This window comes from Heteronotia binoei, chromosome 7 (assembly GCF_032191835.1).
Source record: "Heteronotia binoei isolate CCM8104 ecotype False Entrance Well chromosome 7, APGP_CSIRO_Hbin_v1, whole genome shotgun sequence".
In the NCBI taxonomy this organism is placed as follows: domain Eukaryota; kingdom Metazoa; phylum Chordata; class Lepidosauria; order Squamata; family Gekkonidae; genus Heteronotia; species Heteronotia binoei.
In genome coordinates this window covers 35,878,412-35,902,534 of record NC_083229.1, presented here as the reverse complement: position 1 = coordinate 35,902,534, position 24,123 = coordinate 35,878,412, and the positions used below count along the sequence as shown (strand labels likewise).

The following is a 24,123-nucleotide window of genomic DNA, read 5'->3' as shown; positions in this document are numbered from 1 at the left end:
ACTAGTGTTGCTTTTAAAAATTGCAACCATCAACAGAAAAAATATATACTTTTACTAAAACAAAAAAAATAGCAGTAACTGTCTCAATACTGTTGCATTTCTCTTATGGACCACAGTTGTTTGCTAATGCTCTTCATCACATGCATATAAATTTATCCTAAAACAATTATCTTGTAAATTAGTAATTGGAACAAAAAGTATGGATAATTGTACAGCATTATTCAGGGCCATATCAAGTGGGTTGACAGCTGTCTCTCAGATATTGGATGCGGCAAAGATGATCCCCAAATATTGATAAGTAGCAGGAACTTCTCTCTATATCTTGAAAAAGCAAAAGTAGCCCGCCTGAGTTCCTTGCCAGATTGTCCATTGATTGTTTGTTGTCTGACATTTAACACTGCAAAAATTTCCACTTAACACTATGAAATCTTTCATCTATATCTACTGTGAGCTGGTTTATCTGATCATCTCAATATGCCAGAATGTGGGTTTTATGCTTGTGATGACCTTTGTTCAGCTACATGAGTCCATCTTCCACCTTAGATCAATTCCAGTCTGTCTTCCGCCCAGGACACGGGACGGAGACAGTCTTGGTCGCTCTCATGGATGATCTCCGGAGACATCTGGATCGAGGCGGCGTGGCGGTTTTGCTGCTGTTAGACCTATCGGCTGCGTTCAATATGGTCGATCACCAGCTGCTGGCCCGCTGCCTCGCCAACGCAGGGATTCAGGGGTCAGCTTTACAGTGGCTTTCCTCTTTCCTTGAGAGTCGGGGACAAAGGGTGGCAATTGGGGGAGAGCTGTCCCAGAGACACTCACTTAATTGTGGGGTGCCACAGGGAGCAGTTCTCTCTCCGATGCTATTTAGCATCTTTATGCGCCCCCTTGCCCAGATTGCTCGGAGATATGGGCTGGGTTGTCATCAGTACGTTGATGACACCCAGCTCTATCTATTGATGGGTGACCGGACTGGCAATGCCCCGGAAAATCTGAACCGGGCGTTGCAAGTTGTGGCAGACTGGATTAAGCTGAGTGGGTTGAAACTGAATCCAGCGAAGACAGAGGTGCTTTGCCTGGGTTGCGGCGGTTTAGGGAATGGGGTCTCTCTCCCAGTTTTTGACCAGGCACAACTGGTAGCAGTGTGCAGAGTTAAGAGCTTGGGAGTTCTACTGGAGCCTTCCTTGACAATGGAGGCCCAGATAGCAGCTACTGCCAAGTCCGCCTTTTTTCACCTTAGATGGACGAGGCAGTTGGCCCCCTTCCTGGAGCGCAGTGACCTGGCAACAGTGATCCACACAACGGTCACCTCGAGGTTAGACTACTGTAATGCCCTCTACATGGGGCTGCCCCTGTACCGAACCCGGAAACTGCAGCTAGTGCAAACTGCAGCAGGCAGGCTGCTATTGGGACTGCCTCGATGGGAACATGTGCAGTCTGGGCTGCGGGAGTTGCACTGGCTGCCAATTGTTTACCGAGTTCGTTACAAGGTGCTGGTCATTACCTTTAAAGCCCTATATGGTCGAGGACCTGCCTATCTTAGGGACCGCCTCTCTCTATATGTTCCCCAGAGAGCACTGCGATCAAGCTCAAAAAATCTTCTTGAAATCCCTGGGCCAAAAGAAACCAAATTAAAAACCACCAGAGAACAGGTGTTCTCTACAAAGGCCCCCCAATGGTGGAATCAACTGCCGGAAGAGGAGCGGGCCCTACGGCATCTTAACCAGTTCCGTAGGACCTGCAAAACTGCCCTCTTCCAGCTAGCTTTTTAAGACGGAACTCCTGATAATATCAATAACACCGAGCCATCTTATATATAATTTGATTGTACCATAATGTCATACTGTTTTATTGGTTTTATTGTTAAATTATTAATTATATTATATACTGTTTTATTGTATCATGGTTTTACCATGTCTTGTTAGCCGCCCTGAGCCTTCCTAGGCGAGGAGGGCGGGCTTTAAATAAAAGTTTAAGTTAAATTAAATTAAATCTTCTAACAGGCCAGGTTGGTTATGTGAATCTTCTGCAAACATTCTGGATCCACTGCCAAGTACTTTTTGTGTTGAGTTTAAGTCATAAATGAGGGATGTTTATTGAATGATGTTAATCTGTTGACTGCATCAGCTGCTAGGGGGGCCTGTAATTGGCTGTTTTCATTGACATAGAGCAGAAGGGTCATCTAACATAATACATCTAACATAATACATCTAACATAATACATAATACATAGAGCAGAAGGGTCATCTAACATTGTTGATTGAATCTCTAGCAATTCTTACAGAGTTGTTTACTGTTTTATGGAATCTTGGCTTTTGTAAAGATTATAATTTGACCTTCAATTTCTCTTTGTTTACAGAATATTATTTTATAGCTACCTATCCTCATGTCATCTGACATTCAGCTTTGTGTTTAGTGTTATATGTTAATTTGTCTTCATTTCATTGTCTTATTTTTATTTTTGTTTCTGCTATGCTTTCAGTCATTATCACACTCTGCCTTGGTCCCAACACACTCAGTCCATTGGCTACCATCATAGAGATGCCAGGTATCTTGATTTCCAGTTTGTGGCACTGTGTGTACAAATGCATGTCCCTGCTTTAACCTATGTTTTCACTGTACACTATTCATTAATTTGAATAGTGTTTTATGTATGTTTTCATTAGCAAACAATTAGGTTTGCTAATTGGGTATTTTTGACGAACAATATTTAAAATATATACAGTATCTTTGCCAACAAGATATACTTGATGGAAAATTGTTGCCCTGTTTTTAAAATTTATAAAACTAAGCAGTTATTAAGATTTTGTTTAAATTTCCAAATTATATCCTGCTAGTTCCAGGGAAAAAATGTGCCACCTTGAGCAGGTCTGTAAGACAACATACAAATCTTCTAAATAAACATACAAACTCTGTTTTGGGACTACTTTGCAACATCCATAAATTATTTGTATTTATATCACAATTGATTTGAGTTGTCCAACTTTTTAAATTTTATTTAATCACTTCTATCTTGATTATCCATTTATAATTCTCACTTATTTTGTAATTGATGTTCATTGAACCTAAAAGATACTTATTTTGTGCATGTTCTCATGTTAGCTTCATGTTCACCCCTTGTGTTTTGGCAGCGATCGCTCAATGTATCCTATCTTTTGTGAAGATGCAATCAGATTGCTCCGATCCCGTACGATGTGTCGTACCTATTCTGAGGGTGCTTACTATGAATTTGAGAGGTATAATAGGTGTGCTGTGTTTATTTAACCCCCATATGAGATATTAGCAGACTGTATTTACTGATCAAAACAAGCAGCCATTTATTTTTAGCGGTACACTAAAGCATAACCTTGCTTACTTGCTTACTTACATAGCAGAAATATTATTTATTGGTTGCACTGAAATCATAGTTACAGATTTAAATTTAAGGAAAGACAATTGTTTATTGGGAGTAACAATGCGTTATACTTGTTGCTGAGTATAGCTCTCATTAATACTTCCGCCATGTTAGAAAGCCATGTTTGAACCACTATTATTTCTGCTGAAGTGATATTTTACTGGTAAATTTATTAGGATCAGAAATATGTTGGCTTACCTGACGTTACAACCTGCATATTATGGTTTCAGTAATCATAGTCTTTTGAAATCCAGTCCTGTATTTAGACTTCATAACAATTCAGTTGCTACTTACCATACTATATTACAAGGAAAAATGGAATTAGGACAGTCAGTATTCTTGGAGTGTGATGTTATATACATCGTGGAGTTCATCAGGTAGGATGCATACTGACCATGAGACAGAAGGGTTGTTGTTTTTTTTAGGTTTGACCATCTCATTCCTTGCTTATTGTGGAGAAAACCCATTATCTACTTTAACAGCAACATTTAATTCATGAATGCAAGACATCTCAACAAAGAACCAAAGGATCCGTATCATTATGCAATTGAGTTTTAATCTCTGCCTATTCCCTTCTCTCTCTACCCTGGACAGTGAACCCACTGGCAGTGGCAACTGCTGTACATACAAGGGAACCGAGTAGATGAATCACTCATCCCAAGACTCTTGGCATCAAAAAGGCTTACTTGCTTACTTTTGCTTACTTATTAGGCATTATTCCTCTGTTCCTGTGCACATAATTGGCTGCCACTATCAGAGGAAAAGACACATACTGTAATGATGGAATAAGTTTGTGGAATAAGTTCAAACAGATGTTATCAGGAATGAATTTTCAGTAGCATCCCTGAGTTCTTTATATTGTGTAGTTTTACCTTTAGGCATGCCTAGTATTTACTTGACTGCATCACGTTGCAACAAGTGAAGTATCAGTGTTGAAAACAATTATATTCTGTGATAGAAGAAAAATAATAATATAAAGTACTCTCAACAATACTAAAATATTTAAAATCTCTCTGCTGTTTATTTCATGTTCAGGAGGAGTAGGCAGGAGGGAAGAGTGCCTAAAACATATTTTGATGACACTGATACTTCCCATACTCCTGAAAGGTATTTTGATTTATACAGTAGATATAGATAAAATTATTACAATAGCATTTTGTAAATATCTTGTAGTAGAAATTTGAAATGGCCAAGAATAATGTCGCTTAGAGTTCCTGGGCTCTGCTTCTAATATGTTAATATTCCAAACCACTGCATTTTTGGCATGCATGAATTACATCACACTCTTTCACCTGCAGATATGTTTATTGGTAGAGTATAGTAAATAACAGGAGGAGAAACTGACAATGCTGCTGACATTTGTACTCATTTGGCTTAGGGTATGAGTGTCAGAAGTTTTGTTTACCTTCAAAATCAGATGAGCTATACAGTCCCTGAACTCTTCTCTGGTCAAATTGACCCTTCTTGCTCCATCCAATTTTAGCTACTGCCACAGATGCATATAGTGGCCAGACTGGCTGATCACTGAGAGGAGGGAATAAGAACAACATGAAAACATATGAGAAGCTAGGTTGGATTAGTCCAATGGCCCGTCCAGTCCAACACTTTGTGTCACACAGTGGCCAAACTCCAGGTGCTATCAGGAGGTCCACTAGCCCATGCTGCTTTGATTATGCTCTGAAATATGTCCTGGGAGCTACATTTCTCAGAGTTTAATGGATGCCTTGGACTTTGAAATTAGAGTTGCCAATCTCAAGGTGAGGCTGGAGTCCTCCTGGAATTACATCTGATCTCCAGACTACTGAAGGAAGTGGCAGATCTTCATTGTGGTCTCTGTGCAGTCCCACACGTGGGTTTTCCTGCTGGAACAAACCCGACCTCGAAGAATTTAAAGCTAACCTAGGCATTTATTTTGGCGTGCATTCCCTCCCGCTCTGGGGAGCAGGCATCCACTGCGCATGCCTGGAGCGAGGGGAAGGCGCTCCACCCACCCAGTTTCTTTCTAACCGCTACCCGGGATAGTCCTTCCTTGTTGCATCTCCTCAACTTTGCTAGCCTTCTTACCTTTTACCATCGTCCTTCTTCTTACTCTTTGTTCTTCTATTGGTATAGTAAAATATATATATAATCTTACCTGCTTTACTGTCGCCTCACCTTCTTTCCCTCTACCCCTCCCCTCCTGGGCGTATGGAAGGAAAGGATCCAAAAACCACTTTTAAAAAGTGTACTTGCTGTGGGACAAAAATCCCCTCGACAGATGGTCACTCTCAGTGCTTGTTTCGTTTGGGGGAGGCCCACAGAACCAACGCCTGTATCCATTGCAGCCAGTTTGGGAAACAGGCAAGAAAAAACCACACCGCGAGGCTGAAGAGTCACCTTTTATAATCTTCATTGCGGCCTGTGATGTCCCACGCTTCTGGGTCCCAAAGTTCGTCGCCTTCCCTGACCCCACAAAGGGACGTGGCGAAACCGGCAGCTTCAGTGGCATCGGTTCCCAGTAAGCTTAAGTCCGGCAAGCATACTAAGAAGTCGGACGACTCCAAGAAAAAACATCACTTGGAACTGTCGTCAAAGCGACAGCAGGAGTTGAAAACATCGAAGTCGACTTCGAGGACCCAGCTGGATCCTACAATTTCTGACACCATGACTACAACCTCGGTACCGAAAACCTCCGTATCAATCTATGGCACCAATTGTTCCACCAGAACTTTTGATGCCCACTGATGTGATTGCTGACGAGATCATACGGATTCGATCCCGGTCACCATCCATCCACGAGTCCCTGCCTGAAGGCATCTTAGCCACGGAGTCCATGGAACCATCACCTCGACTCCAACAAAGAGCCAACCTTCTTGAGGTGCATTCGTTCCGTGAGGTGTCGGCGCCAAGAGCATTTAAGGATTCTGCTGTCTCCCCACTCCATCGGGAATCTCCGGCCCGTCGGTACCGAGAAAGGTCTCTGAGTCGACGTAGAGATCGATACTACTATTACAGCCAGTCCAGATCTCGGTCGCCATCTCCATTCTGGCATTACTATTACAAGCCTTCTAGATCTCCATCCATTGAATACTGATTTAGGTACCGTGACCAACCTCAGTACCGTGAGGATGACCGTGACCAACCTCGGTACCGTGAGGAAGACCAACCTCGATACCGTGAGGAATCTTATCAACCTCGCCATCGAGAAGAGGTTCATCATTACAAGCACGTTTGAGACCCTCATCACTGGTACCAGAACAAAGCCTACTATCAACACCGACAGGAACCAAAACAGAGGTTGGCTCCATCGACATCCAAACATACCATACATTCAGATCAAGCTACCGCGGTGACAAAACCTCTAACTGTGACAACACCGGTACTTGACAGACCCTCAACTCCAGTAGAAGTCCAAGAGGACTCCGAAGCCGGAAACTCTGAGTCATCACATTTAGTCTCGTCTCCAACATCACCGGCATCTGACATTACAAAACCAGCTGACCTATCTCCATCTGAGGGATCCAAGGCGTATCTGGATCTACTCACGAACATGGCAAACACACTCAACATAAAACTAACTACAGACTTGCCGAGGGTATCAGAAGTGGTCCATGACCTGGTCCATGCTGATTTGCCTGCAGGATCCTTCTTACCGATGCTACCTGTCCATTTAGAAGCATTGAAGGAAGCTTGGGATAAGCCGGCATCAATTCCACCAATGTCCAAACATATTGAGTCCTTATACAAAATACATGCACCAGATACGAAATTTTTGTTTAGTCACCCTGCTCTAAATTCGATGATTATCCATTCCTCTTCAAAGTCAAAGCAGACACGTCACCCTGTTCCGCCAGAAAAGAAGGAAAAAAGTTGGATACATTGGGCAGAAAGTTCTACTCCCTTTCCACCGCTACATCCAAAATTCAGAATTATTTAGCCTATTTTGCTGCCTATTCTTTCAGTTTATCATCCCAATTGAATGCACTAGTTCCATCCTTACCTGAAACCTCACAAAAGCAAGCTTCAAAGATACTGCAAGAACTTAACTGTGTGAGTAAGCAACAAATCAACTCAGTACGGCATGCGGTGGCTTGTTCTTCAAGAACCATGGCTACTTCCATTGCCTTACGCAGACATGCTTGGCTTCGTTCATCATCACTTCAACCTGATATAAAATTTAAGATAGAGGATTTGCCTTTTGATGGCCAATGTTTATTTAACGCAACCACTGATGACATCTTAACCACAGTAGATGACAGCAGAAAGAGAGCCAAGAGATTGGGGGTTAACCAGCAACAACCTCAAACTAACAGGCAGAGAAGGTGGAAAACACCCTTCTACAAGCGTTCCCATTCTCCCAGGCAAATTGATTATTGGAAACAAAAAGCTGCTCTGGCCAAGCAACCATTCCATCAGCGTCCACGACCACTCGACCAAAAAAGCGGCTACGGCCACGAAACAGTCTCTTTGACTTGCTGATGCCACCACCACCACTGATACATCATCTTCATTCCCGTACAACAAGGCTGCTTCCCTTTTACCCCATGTGGGAATCCATAACAATGGATTCATGGGTCCTGGCGATCATCCACAGGGGTTACACCATAGAGTTCGCTTTGGCCCCAAAGCACCATCGCTTCATACCTACCCCTTTTTCTCTACCTCTTCAGGAAGAGATCGCTACCTTGCTGGCCAAGGAAGCCATAGAACCAGTACCACCTCAATACCATCGCATAGGGTTTTACTCCCGATACTTTCTGGTCCCAAAGAAGGATGGAGGGCAGCGTCCAATACTGGACCTTCGCGAACTCAACCATCACATTTGATACAAAAAATTCCACATGATCACCCTGCAGTCTATGGAATGGTGGACAATAGAAGATCACCTTCTGGCAGGAATGCCATTCCTGAGATCACCTCCATCAGCCATTGTCACAACAGACTCTTTGAGATGGGGTTGGGGAGCCCATTTCAACATCCTAACAGTGCAGGGACAGTGGACAGCCTACGAGAAATCCCTCCATATCAACTATCTGGAATTCCTGTCGGTCCACAGAGCACTCAAATCTTTCCTGCCATCTCTTCACGGTCTACACATTCAAGTCACATCAGACAATGTTGCGACTGTCTACTATATCAACTGACAAGGAGGTACTGCATCTACCTGTCTGTGCATGAGAGCTCTAGCTCTTTGGTATTGGAGCATTGCCCACAACATACATCTGACAGCTGTACATCTACCTGGGATCCAGAATATCCAAGCAGTTATTCTAAGTCACCAACTCGTGAACGATCACGAATGGACACTTAAACGATCCTATCTCCAACCAGTGTTCAAAATGTTCAAAGTTCCAGTCATAGATGTATTTGCTTCACCGGACAATGCCCAATGCACACGTTTTTATATGCAAGGTCCCCCTTCTACTCAGTCTGTGGGAGATGCTTTTCTCCACCGATGGAAAGGACCGCTTCATTACCTCTTTCCACCCATTCCACTAATAACGAGAACGCTCCAAAAGATTCAATTAGATCAGACCAATTGCATGCTAATAACACCCTGGTGGCCCCGTCAACCATGGTTCACCACACTTCTCCTTCTCTCCAACAGCGTATTTCATTGCTTCCCTCAAACTCGGGACTTCCTTTCTCAACAGAATGGCAAGGTCCTACATCACGGTCCAGCACTCCTGCGACTAACTGCTTGGAGCATCAGATTTTCCTGCGGAAGTCCGACATGTTTTATTGAATGCCAGAAAACTGTCCACCAGAAGGTCTTATTCTCTGAAATGGAGACGGTTTACTCAATATGCTGCCCAGCACAATTTCTTACCTACATCATCTTCTATAGCTCAAATTCTGTCATACACCTTATCTCTCTCCAACTCTGGCCTCACTTACTCCTCTTTAAAAGTTCATTTGGCTGCCATTTCAGCCTTCCATCAACATATTGAAAGACGCACAGTGTTTTCTCATCCTGCTGCAAAATCATTCCTCAAGGGCATTCTGCACCTAAGATCCCCAATTCGACAACTTCAACCGACATGGAGTTTATCTCTTGTCTTAAGTCAACTAATGAAACCTCCCTTTGAGCCAATGGCATCTATACCACGGCATCTCTTGTCATGGAAAACAGCACTATTGGTGGCACTTACATCTGGCAAAAGAGAATGCGATGTTTGTGCTTTCCGGACAGACCCACCTTACACTGTCTTTCACCATGACAGAGTGGTTCTGCATCCTGATCCAACCTTTCTCCCAAAGGTCGTTTCACCTTACCATCTAGGAAAACCAACCATGTTACCTTCCTTTTTCCAGAATCCTAGTGACATGGGCCAATGAACTTTACACAATCTTGACGTACGTCAAGCCCTTGCTTACTATATTGATAGAACAAGCCCTTTTCGTAAGGACTCGAGACTTTTCGTAGCCTACGAGACTTATAAACAAGGGCAAAGAATTTCTTTGACTCTCGAAATGGCTTGTGGCTGCTATTAAGTTATGCTATCAACTAGCTAAACAGCCTATACCTGAACATTTACGAGCCCATTCCACTAGAGCTCTCTCTACATCCTCGGCTTTCTCCAGGGGCGTACCAATTGAAGACATCTGTGCTGCTGCAGTCCGGTCTTCTACATCGACATTCGCCACGCACTACGCCTTAGATGTCCGTGCACGGTGAAACATGTCCTTCGGATAAGCTGTACTTCGCTCTATCTTTGATTGAAACCTGCAGTCTCTTCTCCTGTAAGTACAATAATTTCTTTTGGGTGTCTATATGCATATTTAATCTATGCCGTTCCTTTACAGAACCAGCACCCACCTCCGTGCACTTCAGCTTACCAGTCACCCATGTGTGGGACTGCACAGAGACCACGATGAAGATAAACAGGTTGCTTACCTGTAACTGATGATCTTCTTCGTGGTCATCTCTGCAGTCACACACGCCTGCCCAGCCTTCTTCGCTGCTGGTTTTTCTGCTACGTTTTACATTTAAGATTCCTCTATGCAGCGGCTAGAAGAAACTGGGTGGGTGGAGCGCCTTCCCCTCGCTCCAGGCATGCGCAGTGGATGCCTGCTCCCCAGAGCAGGAGGGAATGCGTGCCAAAATAAGCGCCTAGGCTAGCTTTAAATTCTCCGAGGTCGGGTTCGTTCCAGCGGGAAAACCCATGTGTGTGACTGCACAGATGACCACTCGAAGATCATCAGTTATAGGTAAGCAACCTGTTTTTTCAGAGGGCAGACTCTATAGTATCACATAACCACTGAGCTCCCTCTTCTTATCAAATTCTACACTCCACAGGCACTGCCCCAGACCTCTTGGAATTTCACAAACTGGTTTTGGCAACCTTAGACTATGTGCATACAAAGCACCTGGGGAAGGGGGAAGTAAATGATAGGCAGGAAGATAAATTGTAACATGCCAATATTTAAAATTAGAGTGCTATTTGGTTGTACATGTTTTACTGGAAAATAATGTTCATTTTTAATGTAGTTTATCAATACAGAAGTCCTATCAAAAGCACTAGGACTCTAATAAATTTTTTTAAAAAGAATAGCTTTAAGCTACTGATAATTGTTGAAAATACTGAGCTGTAAAGGAGAAAATGTGTGTGTCCTTATTCTCCCAAAGTCTAATTTTCCAAATGAATTTTTAAATTCCTTGAACATGATATGAGGAAAACCCAGGAAATAATTACTAGATTAGTAAAAAGAAAATTATATTTCATGAAAATGTTTTTTATGAAAAAACCCTTCATCTTTATAACATATTTTTATTTAACTGCATTGTAAAGGTATTACAATGGTGCACGTTCATGGGCAGATCATGTAGTCAATGGTTCAGCTGAAAATTACGGGTAAGTAAAGAGTGTAGTGTTACAATTCTATAGTTAAAGACATATAGTTTAAATATAGTGTTATTACAATAAAGGGCATCATAGTACTCCTTTTTATTATAACCTTTCTCCTTTTACATAATAAAGTCTCTCAAGCTAAAGTGGATGTTATGCTTTACCATCATCCATACCTTTCCATTGAGATCTGAGGCAATCTTGTATTTTTTTGAATAGACAAAATATTAATGCGACAGATTTATTACTGATCAGTACAGCTTATGATTTAAGTAGTACTCATGCAATTTATATTACTGCTTGCATTATTTACTGGAGATACAGATCATGAAACAAAATAACAAGTTTGTTTAATTAGTCAGTGTGACAAAGTCATTGTGAACAGATTTCTGATTTAAAATCTTGTAGAGGTTTAAAGTTGTGAATATTACAGTAGATTAACTTTTTATTGTCTCTGAGATGAACAGCACCCAAACTCTGCTTATTTACTAATTCAGTGGAACTCCTACAGGACACTCTGCCTAATCAGGTTACCTCCTAACCCCTCTCCTTCAAAACCTATTCTCAAACAACTCCCCAAACTGGTCAGCACTCAAACCTATTTTCCTCCAACATTCTTCATTCTGCACCTACTCAAAGGGATTTGAGGAGGAGGCAACTCTTCCTTGTCCATCACAGGTGGTAATAGCCAAGAGCAGAAAATTGTATGCCATTCCTTTTTTTCTAGTATATGTCCAGTGTCTGTCTTTTTCTATATGTATAGATCAAGTTTGCTTGTAAATCATATAAGTTTAATTGTATGTAAATCTTGCTTAAGAAAACACAGTAAGCAAACTTGCTTTTGTCTTTGAGTGAGAGAATAATCATCACACTTACAGGTGAAACCTATCTGTATAACTATGTGCATCATTGTATACAACTGTATATACAATGTTTCTTTAGAATTATGTGATATTTATCCATATGGTCTCTGTGTAGCCTCACATGGGAACTGTACATGTGCAGGTCAGCTGCAGAAGTTTCCATACCACTTTGAATGCAAGGCAGTTTTTTCCTCTTTATATTTGTTCCTGCTCATATGTAAAGAGAAAGAGTGGTCTCACTCCCCTTAGTGGTCACTTTCTTCACCATGAAAGGAGGAACCATTAGAGTTTACTCCGTTAAATAAATAAATAAATATTTTTAAAAGCTAGTGGAAATTGACAGAATTTTTAAAATATCTCTCTTTTTTTTTTTTCCGTGCAATCTCTTGTCAGTTTAGTTTGCACTATCATTATGATTAGAGAGCCCTGTGGCACAGAGTGGTAAGTTGCAGTACTGCAGTCCAAGCTGTGCTCACGACCTGAGTTTGAGCTAGGCAGAAGCTGGGTTCAGGTTGCTGGCTCAAGGTTAACAGCCTTCCATCCTTCTGAGGGCAGTAAAATAAGTACCCAGCTTGCTGGGGGTAAAGTATAGATGACTGGGGAAGGCAATGGCAAACCATTCTGTAAAAAGTCTACCAAGAAAATGTCATGATGTGATGTCACCCCATGGATTGGTAATTACTTGGTGCTTGCATCTTTACTTTTTTATCATTATGATTGCCCTGACTTGGGTGACCTAGGCTAGCCTGATCTCATCAAATCTCAGAAGTTAAGCAAGGCCAGCGCTCGTTAGTACTTGGATGGGAGACCACCAAGGAAGCCAAGGGTGACTACACAGAATAACGCAATGGCAAACCACCTCTGATTCTCACTTGCCTTGAAAGCCCTTTGCTGGAGTTGCTCTAAGTTGACTGAAACTTGGCAGCACTTTCCACCATCACCTTTATGACACAAAAATATATTTTTAAAAAGTGGCTCAAACTGACAACCAGTGGCTGGTATGCTTTGCTGAGGGATATCACTGAATGTTCAAACAATTCATACAACAATGACAGAACTTCATATTTAAAAGTTGTCCTTTGGGAAAGGGTTTTAGCAGCTAACAGTATTGGCAACATCACCAGTGATGGGCTGAAGAAAGTTGCCTCATTAAGATGTTTACTATCATCCACACTTGTGAACCCAGAACTGGAAAATCTGCAACTGGAACCAAAAGATGATATTGCAATAAATCCAACAAATGCCATATCATAGCCAGTCAGAACCTCCAGCAAAAAAAATCTAGAGTGAAACTCATGACTGTGAGTCAAACCCATGACAAGAATAAGAGAAGAATGACACTTCCACAAGACAAAGTTAACAAAACCATTTGTGAACAAGGTATAGGAAATCATTCCTGTTTCCAGAACCCGATGACATCATCGAGATAGGATTAAGCATTGCTGTTTCAGTTTCTGATGGCGAGACCAGGAGAACATGTTATCAGTGGAAATCAATGCAATTTAGTATCCAGCTAGGATCTGGGAGATTTAGGTTCAAATTTCTACTTGGCCATGAAGTTCAAGGGGTAATCTGGGGCCAGTCGTATTCTTGTGCCTAACTTAACTAATTAAGTTGTTGGTCACAAGCTGTGCGGTTTACCTCAAAAGATGAAACAGTCTATCTCACTGGATTGTATCTCATAAAACTGTTGTGAACTCTCCAAGGTTCAGTATCCCCTGCAAATTAATACTCACAGCACCAGGATTCAGGCATTCTCAGTTGCATTTAATAAAGGGACTTCCAAGCAAAGCTGCAACTTGCTCTTCTGCCTCATTATTTATCAATCACTGCTTTGTAGACATCAGTGCACAGAAACAAGCAGAAGCTGGTAAAGCAAAACTAAGTCTTATATTTACCTAAGTGCCAGCTGGTAAGCAAACTTGCTGATCTTTCAAATACAGAGACCATAAAGATGAAAATAGGTTTTCACTTTCCTATAACAAATGTTTTATTGACTGCTGCTCTGTGCAATTACATATTCCCTCCCCTATCCCACTGTGAGATTTCCTAGCACTATTGCTGTGACTCCTGAAGTCTGAGGGCAAAACTATAGCATATGCCCAACACATGTCAGGTCACAGCTGCAGGCTCAATTCACTGTCAGAGATGGATTGGGGAAACACACTTTAAAAAGTGCTTGTTCACTCAGCACTGTGAGGGGCCACTACATAGAGGAGGGAGAAAGAGCTTTTCACCAACAGAAAAGCAGCAGGGGGGACTCCATGGAGCTAGAGAAAATAGGAAAAAGCGCCTCCCCACCCTGCTGCCCTTTCCACTGACAAAAGGTGGGTGGTAGGGAAACCAGAAGCTTCTTTTACCTCTCATAGTGTTCCACAATGCCAAGAAGCGCTTATTAAGGTGAGTTCCCCAGATGTACATCTGACTGCAAGTCTGGTCATGCACTTGTGATCCAACATGTGCAGCATATTGTGTACTTATATGCTCAGTAAAAGAAATGGGTGCCTGTCTCCCTCCTCGCATGACCTTGGTTGGAAGCAACCACTGAGAAAGGAGTGGACTGTACCATGCTTCAAGGAGCTCTTTCATGACTGACCTGCTTGTGTACAGTTCTAGTATGTGGTTATACAAATGTCCATTTGATACACATTGGTTACAGGTAAGTGTCCCCTTTTCATTTTTAGCTCCCAATTACCCCTATGACCTGTTGGGATGGAATGGCATTTCGTCAAAATTTATTTACCTGGAACAATTCATCCCTCATTTATATCTGTAGGAGATTTATATCTTGTATTAAAAAGAGAAAAAATGAATATATTTCAGTTGTTTATTTAAATCTATATAGGATTTTAACCATAAAATCCATAAAAGACACCATTTGATAGCAGTGAAACTGAAGGAAAGTATAGCTTTTTCCAGTGTAACTCTGCTCATTTTCAGTTAGGTGTATTAATTGTTCTTGCAGTTGATCTACCAGCAGAAGTTTGGGAAGTGCCTGATTAACAGTGATCCCTTAGTCTTAGAAATGCTGCCATATGTAGAAGAAGTTGTATGTTTGGATGGGTATCCAGTTGCTTATAACCTTTTTAATATGTGTTACTGTGGTACAGGAATATTGCATCCGTGACATCTACATTTGCTTCAATTTCTTTTATTGCTCTAAAATTAAGTTTTTTATTACTCCAGAATAATTGCCAACAGCTCCTTAGGGCTAGTTAAAACTACCATTTGGAGATCTGGAAGTACACTGTGGAAGAGACATCTGAGAACTTTTGAGGAACTAGTGCACAGTGTCAGCCTACAAACAGAGCTTTTAAAATGTTGCTTTGCATTTTCCATGCAAACGTATTATGTAAGAAAAGGAAAATGCAATTATTAATGGACACTTGTCCATTGAGCTTTATTCCACACATTCCTATATAGTTAAGGTATTTACCTGAGTTAAAATAATGTTGGGTGCCACAGTTATGAGGGGGTTGGTTTTTTTCTCTCAGCATTAAGTCACATAAATTCCCATCCAAAGATCATGATGCATTTTTCAAAATTCTGAATGCTGGATCAAATTTCCTAAATTGGAAATCTTATGTTTTTCAAACCATATACAAGTTTTCTTTATGTAATTATTTTTCTATAGTTAGAACAATTTCCCTACCCAGACTACAACAGAGTAGAATGCACTTGAATCAGCAAAATTCTCATGGTATGACTTCACAAAACATAAATTTATTATTTATAAAGAAAATAGGAACAATCTCTGGTGGTTCAGTGTAGGGCAGTCATAACCAATGGAAACAACTCCTCCCTGGAGGCAGTCATTATTGTCAATCTTTTGCAAACTCCTAGTGGGTGTTGTTAACTGCACTCATTAAAAAGCACAGCGACTCCCTCAGAACTAAGGGTACATGGCAGCAATCTAAGCCTTTTGTGAGTTCCAGCAAGTCCTCCTGTCAGCCCAGACAAAGAGGGCATGGTTTCTCAGGACACTGGAGGCTGCTTTTTGCACTTTGCACATATCTGGCAATGATCCATTCACACTATTTGCTGAAACTGAAGTACTTGCATCCAAAAAATTTTGTGCAAGTCCCCAAGTATCATTACTTGGCCAAGGATCATCATGTTCCCTATCTTCTTCAACCTGGGGCAGTAGAACTGGTCCCAGAGGACCAAAGAGTATTAGGGATCTACTCCGTGTTATTTCAGTTCCCCAAGAAAAATGGAGATGTGAAAATGAGTTTCAACCTGAAATGGCTGGATAAAAAAGAATTAGTTCAGAATGGAGACCTTCATGTCGATTGTGGCTGCAGTCCCCAAAGGTATTACATTCCCTCAGTGGCCCACAGAGAAGCATGTTTGCACATTCTGATCCTTCAGACCAACCAGAGATTTCTTCAGTTTGCTTATGCAGGTCTCCATTTTTAGTACAGGGCTCTTCCCTTCAGGTTGACGTCAAACACCCCCCCCCCCCCCAAGTCTTCACTAAAGTGTTTGTCTCCCTGGTGGCCCTTTTATGGTCATAGAGAAATATCATTCTTTACATGTCTGGATGATATTCTCATCAGGAATCCCACCAGGCAAATATGGAATGGATCATTGCCTGCCTTCAGATCCATGGCTTTGTAGTCAACAGGGAGAAAAGTGGCCTTGTTCCTTCTGAAAAAATCCTCCACCTGGGGGTCGTGATGGAAGCTTCTCTGAATGTAGTTTTCCTTTCTGGGGAAAGGCAACTCAGATGAGATGGAAATCCTAAGAGAACGTTCTGATACTGACAAGTATCTTGGGCTTGCTGGTATCCTGCCAGGATGTGGTTCACTGAGCAAGTTTCCATGCCCATCCCCTACAACTGATCCTTCTGCCCTTTCAGAAAGAGACAGTAAAGGATCATCAACTCCTTCCAAACCATCTTCTGCAGGATCTCAGATGGTGGGTATCCCAGGGAAGGATTCAACAGGGATCTGCACTAAGGTAACCACTTAGAACCTTGGTAACTAGAGATATCAGTCTTCTGGGATGGACTCCTCATTCTATCAAGAGAGTTTTACAAGGGACATGGTCTCCAGCACAAGTAAAATGGAGCATCAATCTCCTAGACCTCCAGGCCATTTTCCTCAGCCTTCTTGACTTACAAAACTCATTGGCAGAAAACTGCATGATCTTTCACATGGAAAGGATGACAGGAAAGGTCTACATCAACTACCAAGGGGCACCAAATCAAAGTTCTTAAATTCAGAGGAGCCTCAGATGCTAAACTGGGTAGAGAACTGTCTGGCTTCCATTAGAGTACACATGACAAGTGTTTGTTATTTATTTTTATTATATGTTGTATTATATGTTTGTTAATTAATTAATTCTATTTGAAGGATAGGGCTCAGGGCAGAGTATAACAGAGTATCATATAATATATCATTAAATATTAAAAACCAATAAAACACAGCAACACCCTAAAGATGGTACTAAAAGTTCTGCTTCACAGGGAGATAGGGGGTGGGAGTGCCAGGAAGATGGAACCATCACCGTTCTCAACCAAAAACCCAGATGGTGGAACATCTCTGCCTTACAGGCCCTGCGGAACTGCATCAGTTCTGGGGCATGGATGTTATTTGGCAGAGATTTCCACCAGTTTGGAGCCAGGGTAGAAAATGCCCTGGCTCTGGTTGAGGATAGCTGGATATCTGAAATCCTGTGAGTGGGATGTTGTGGCAGACTGGTTCAGTCAAAGAAAACTAGGCAGAGTGGAATCTGAATACAGAGGTTTTTTATGCTGTTTGCCAGAGTTTTGAAAGGGTGTATTGGCAAATGGTCATCAGATTCCGAGAGTTTTCTCAAGATCTAACTGTCCTCAAGCAATGGGAATAGATGCTTTGAACTGCCAGTGGCTCGGTAATCTTCTGTATGCCAGTGCAGCTTCCTCAGAACATTATCTAGAGCTCAAAGCAGATGTGGTTCTGATAGCACCATTCTTGCTTTGTCAAGTGTGTTTCCAGAATCTGATCCAGTGGTCTCCCAGGCCCTCATGATGACTCCCAAGCAGGATGGATATTCTCTCCATCCTCAATTAAATGTTCTCTCCATCCTCTCCTGGACCTGTTAAAAGCTGATAGCCTGGAGGCTAAACAGAAATTTAGGGAGATAGATTACTTTGATCAAGTCATAAAGACCCTGACAGCTTTAAGAAGGAAATCCACTAACAGAGTGTACAATAACATCTGGAAGTCTTCTGGCCCTTGGGTGAAGGCTGTTGATAATCTCAGGGTGTAAATTGGGGTATTTTGGGGGTTCTTCAAGTTTGGGTTTGACAAGGGCTTGAGTACCAGTACCTTCAAATTCCAGTGATAGTTTGAGAAAACAAAGAGCAAAGTTTCTTTTGCCATCCTCATGTCAAAATGTTCTTCTGAGAGGTGGCTGTGCTGAATCTTCCAGTTACTCCTAAGGTTCTCTTGGAATTTGAATATGATTCTTCAGACACTTAGTGGAATGCTCTTCAAGTGTATGGACTCAAGTCCATTGAAGGAACTTGCATTCAAAACTTACTTTTTAGTGGGAATCACCTCAGCACATAGGATTTCAGAACTTCATGTTCTTTCTATGGACAGAGACATTTGTTTCTCCCATAACGACATGGCAGTTTGAGAGTGGGTCTGGCCTCTATTCCCAAAGTCAACTGCTGACTTCACAAATTGGAGATTGTTTTGCCCTTATTTTGCTCTAATCCCAAACATTAGCAAGAAAGAGAGTGCAGTTACCTGGATGTTAAGAGAGCTCTGAGTTCTTACAGTGATAGAATTAAGGCTATGATAACTAACTTTCTTTTTCAGAAGACAGAGAGTCAAATATGATTCCAAAATTTTGGTTCACCCTGGAAAGATTGCTCCAGGGCTGTATTGCTCTTGACTATAAAACTAGGGTGTTGGAAACCTGTTGGAATCTACAACTCATTCCCTTAGCTGCTACTTGCACCCTGACAGTTGACAGGGCATTTTCTTACTTAGAGGCAGTTCACAAGACAGCTACATGGAAATTGGTGCATACTTTCACCTGGCATTACTGTATTGACAACGAGGCCTCTGCTTTTGTATGTTCCGTTGGTTTTGACTGCTCTGCACCAGACCACCAAAAAATGAAAGTTTTATCACTTACAGTGAAGTTCCTTTGTCAGTGGTCCTAGGATGGGACAGTGAATGCATTCCTACTGTCAGAGCCCTGGAGAGAGAATCTTGGCCCATGGCCCTTGGTTGTTTCTCCTAATCTTGTATTGATTCATTTTAATTGGTGCCTGTTGAAGTTACTATGTGTTTTTTTAATAGTTGTGGGAGTTACACAGCTTCTGGACTGTTCTGGGAGACAGAGGACGAAGCCCCTCCTACTAAGAGTTTGCAAAAGATTAACAACCCTGACTGCCTCTAGGGAGGAGCTTCTTCCCATTGATTATGACTACCTAGAACCATCAAGAGAGGAACTTCACAGTAAATTAACAAACTTCCAATTAAGAGCCAAAACAAAACAAAAATCCATTCATATAAATATTCCTACAGATTATAAAGTATTTGGGAGAGTCTGTAAAACACTCTATGCATGGCACATTTCTTCACCAGCAGAATAAAATCTCATACAATAAATATTCCTAGGAGAATCTGCATACATCCATTGGCATATATAAAACAAAAATTCATTAATATAAAGATTTGCACAGATTACAAAGTATTTGGAAGGGTCTGTAAAACACTCAGTATGCATGGAAGATTTCTTTACCAGCACCATAAAATCTCATATAATAAATATTCCTAGGAGAATCCACATACATCCATTGGCATATATAAAACACATATAGGAATTATATGGATGTTTCCTTAGTTAACTGCATTTCACAATATTTAAAAAAACTTTGCTTTATTAACCATAAGAGTATTATGGATATGTCTAGTTTTATGCCAGGATAATGGCCCAAGTTAAAAATACATCACTTCATGCTACGAGAAGAGAACTGTGATAATTTTGTAGTGGTGGTAATCCATAGCTTCCTTATGCTATACCTGTATGATATTGCTTCACCATATCTATCATTTTTTTAATTAGAGAAATAGAGAGCTGGGGAAACAATACCTCTAATACACCCATAAACAGGTTGTTACACCATTGCTGTACAATTTATATATAGTATAATTAATATATTTAAAGTTATATCAAAAGTCTTCTAGTCGATGTATTTGCTCTATATCACAATAAACACTTCTTTTTGCAACTTCCCAGGAAATTTTATACTTAAGCATGACATACCATATCTTGTGTAACCATAACTCTGCTTTTGGCAAAGATTGTTGTTTCCAGGAGTAATCTTTCCATAACAATTACCTGTTTCAGAAGATACCATTCTGCTTCATACATACTTTCTGTGTTGTATCCTAACAGTAACAAAGCCATACTCAACTTAAAACCTGATATTCCACAGATTTCCTCATGGATTTACCTCTGGTATTCTCTCGTAGTGTGACATTCCCACCATATATGGAAGCAGGGCTTTTTTTGTAGCAGGAACTCCTTTGCATATTAGGCCACACACCCCTGATGTAGCCAGTCTCCTGAAGCTTACAGTAGACCCTGTACTAAGAGCCCTGTAAGCTCTTGAAGGATTGGCTACATCAGGGGTTTGTGGCCTAATAGGCAAAGGAGTTCCTGCTACAAAAAAAAAAGCCGTGTATGGAAGAAAGATCCTACTTGGCTCTTAACATTTCCAGCATAAATTGGAGGTCCCCTCAAACATCTTAGATAATCAGTTAGGTATATAATACCATGAATTATCTGTAGACAATTTTCTTTAATTTTGATGTTACTTGACAAAAATCTCCCTGTCTATTGAGTTACATTCAAAAGGGGCATGGTTTACAATGGTTTACATAAAGTAAAGTACAGTGAATTGTTAAAACAGATTATCTTTGTGACATCTTCTCTGGCCTGTTTGTAAAAAATGGCACCTTCTATAATAGATTACATAAATTAAATGGTTATGCAAATCTTGTGTATCTCATATATATATATATATATATATATATATATATATATATATATATATATATATTGAAGAGTTTTTTAAAATAGTGGTTATTGATGGTATGCTAACAAAGGATCTTGTATCTGTGACCAAACAGAAAAGTCTCAATAGATAATAGAAGAATAGCATATCCAAGGATTGAAATACAGCAGGCTTCCACAGATACTGACAGGTATTCCCAGTAGAAAGTTATGTATGTATTTACCATTATAGCTTTTAGGCATTCGTTTGTTCTGTCTTCCCCTTGTAGTGTGATCAATGTCTCTAGAAAAAGAATAATATCATGGTTACTAAAAAGCACTGTGAGCAGCATATATTCATTGCTTTCAATCTTTCAGTCAATGATGCTTTGTCAACCTGTCTGCTGTGGTAGTGAGATACCTTGCACAGTGAAATAAATACCATGCATGACAAAGCAGGTAACATCTGCCCTGTAAGCAATGAGTAGTTTGTTTTCATATATCTTTATGGTTTCCTAACTGCTCATTATAACAGTATTCAGTGGGCTGGATCCAGCTATCCTTTTCACATCATCTCACTTAATTCTCCTTCTTACAAAGGATTCCTTCTCCTGGGCTATGCACATCCCATGATCCCTTGGACAGCATTTTTGATGGTCCCTTCCCCCTTTTTTTCCACTGAAAAAACTGGTTGGAGCCAACCCATTACTTTTAACACTTCCCAGGTTGATGCAGATGAATTACTTATACCCATTTTGCACCCAGGGTCCTGTTGTCTATTTATGTGATACTAACCAGCTAAGTTTTAACTACTGATTTGTTTGAACATTAACAGCAATAAATTGTGATGTGAGACAAATAATTTCAGTATCACAAGATGTTTTAGTTTCTCTTACACATCAGCTAATATATTTAAATGCTCATGATCAGTTTTAGCCCACTGAAATTCTGCTTTTGAAATGAATACATTTTCTTTTTAGTGCATGAGAATATTGTGTTCAGAATCTGATCAAACTGACTAATAAATTAACATTTGTATTCTTTCCCGGGAAAGGATAAAGTAAGAAATGAAAATAAGAATATAAATACATCTGCTTAGATCCAAGGATTTTCTCTACCTCATTAAGTGTGGAGTCTTCCTCTGAATGAAAGAGGCTTCCACCAAAGGAAGCAGACTCTTAATTTAATGTAAATGTGTCCAACTCATTGTTTAACATGCAAAAGCAATTTCAACACATTGTGGGGACATTTTTTAAATTGAAGCTGTAATTTATTTTTATTATTTTAACATCACTTTCAGTTTAACAAAGTTAGAATCCAATGGTACCTTTAAGATCAACAAAGTTTTATTCAGGCTGTGAGCTTTCATGTGCATGAAAGCTCACAGCCTGAATAAAACTTGGTTGGTCTTAAAGGTGCCACTGGACTCTAACTTCGTTACTTTGATTCAGACCAACACGTTACCCACCAGTTGTTAGATAAAATCTTAGCAGTATATCGTAAACCTGGATATTACATTAGGGAAAAATAATTTATATTTCAGGGAAGTAAGATAAGATAACCATAAATTATAAATTGAAACTAGTACAAAGTCTTGGTGAAGAATATGGTCCACATCTCTTGAAATGATTCAGACAAAGCTGACTGCAGCACTGAAGAAAGGACCTGCAGTTATCACATCTTCTTAAGGATCCTGTTGTCCTCCCCATGAGTGACATTTACTTTGCAGGTGCTGTGCCTTTATCTACTTATCCATCACTGGCAATCCATCAGGTGTAATAAGAATGCCTTTAGATCCTGGGTCCTTTTCAAGTTATTTTTGCAGCAGCAGCTTCTATTCATGTCTGAAACATAACAACATATAGGCTTATCAGGTGCCTTATAACAGCAGGAAAACTCTCAGTAATATTTCTAATGTCTGCCAATGCTAATCTGGTCAGCAGGTAGAAACAGGCTGGCAGAATGGGCGTGGATTTTGATCTTCATCATTCTATGATGACATCTCTTCCAGCATGACCTGGAAGCCCTGCATCACACCAAGGCAACATTCTACCTCTCGGCCAGAAACTCCATGCAGTTTGGAGATGAGTGATAGAGCATTGCCCCAGTGCAATGCTGGCATTTCCAAGCCAGAAGTGACATCATTGTACAGCAAAGAAAACCACTGTCCCACTGCAATAAATACCCACCCCCTTATCTCCCACCAGTTGCTAGGCTACTGGAAAATATAAGTTCTGGCCTGCCAGCATTATATCTGAACTTCCTGACCATTAGAGTGGTTCCTCAGTGGAACAGGCTTCCTCAGGAGGTGGCGGGCTCTCCTTCTTTGGAGTTTTTTTTAAACAGAGGCTAGATGGCCATCTGACAGCAATGTGGATCCTGTGAATTTAGGGGGAGGCATTTATGAGTTTCCTGCATTGTGCAGGGGGTTGGACTAGATGACCCTAGAAGTCCCTGCCAACTAACTCTATGATTCTATATCTGAGCAACATTGGTTTAAAGATGAGATATGGTGTGAACTGTTTCCCCAGGAGCCTTGCTGCAGCAGCTCCCATACTGTGCAATTAATTTTGAGGCATGGCCCTAAGTGTTTCACTGGTATAAAGCATAGCTTTGCAAAGAAACTCTTTTTGCATGTTTCTGTGATCAAAGATAGCATGTTAACTTGTCACCACACAAATACATGGCTTTCTTTCAAATGTAGCATCAAACTCTTCTTAAATTTTGTCTCAGCTAAGCAAAAACCTTTGCAAGCTGACTTTTTTTTGTTTATCCTTGATATTAAAGAAGTGAATCAGTGGATGTTTTGGCAGATCAAGCTTCCTATTCAGAAAGTGAATATCTAGAACCAGAAGAAAACATGAGGTAATCTTTGTGGGTTTGTCTGAAGCTAGCTGCGCTTTCTCCCTGATATTTAGTGCCCCTGTAAACGATGTGTGTCAGTGAAATCTGCCTGCTTGTTGAGAGCTTTAGATTGAACCTTTTGGTGGCTGGTATTATTCTGAACATGTCTGTGGGGCTTTCACATACTCCAGCA

The 24,123-nt window shown here is 40.8% G+C and overlaps 1 protein-coding gene across 50 annotated transcripts in view; it reads left to right on the top strand.

Annotated features, from left to right (window-relative positions):
- Positions 1-24,123, top strand: part of RIMS2 (regulating synaptic membrane exocytosis 2) — a 679,145-nt gene that overhangs the window by 479,914 nt on the left and 175,108 nt on the right. For 34 of the 50 annotated variants that reach the window (XM_060243358.1, XM_060243355.1, XM_060243365.1 and 31 more), the window contains 4 exons: positions 4,427-4,498; positions 11,164-11,226; positions 21,224-21,298; positions 23,874-23,951. The exons of 11 other annotated variants lie outside the window; for them this stretch is intronic. In XM_060243358.1, coding sequence (XP_060099341.1) covers positions 4,427-4,498; positions 11,164-11,226; positions 21,224-21,298; positions 23,874-23,951 — 288 coding nt within the window. The remainder of the gene's footprint in view (positions 1-4,426; positions 4,499-11,163; positions 11,227-21,223; positions 21,299-23,873; positions 23,952-24,123) is intronic. 5 more of the 50 variants (XM_060243381.1, XM_060243374.1, XM_060243391.1 and 2 more) reach the window with 2 other exon arrangements.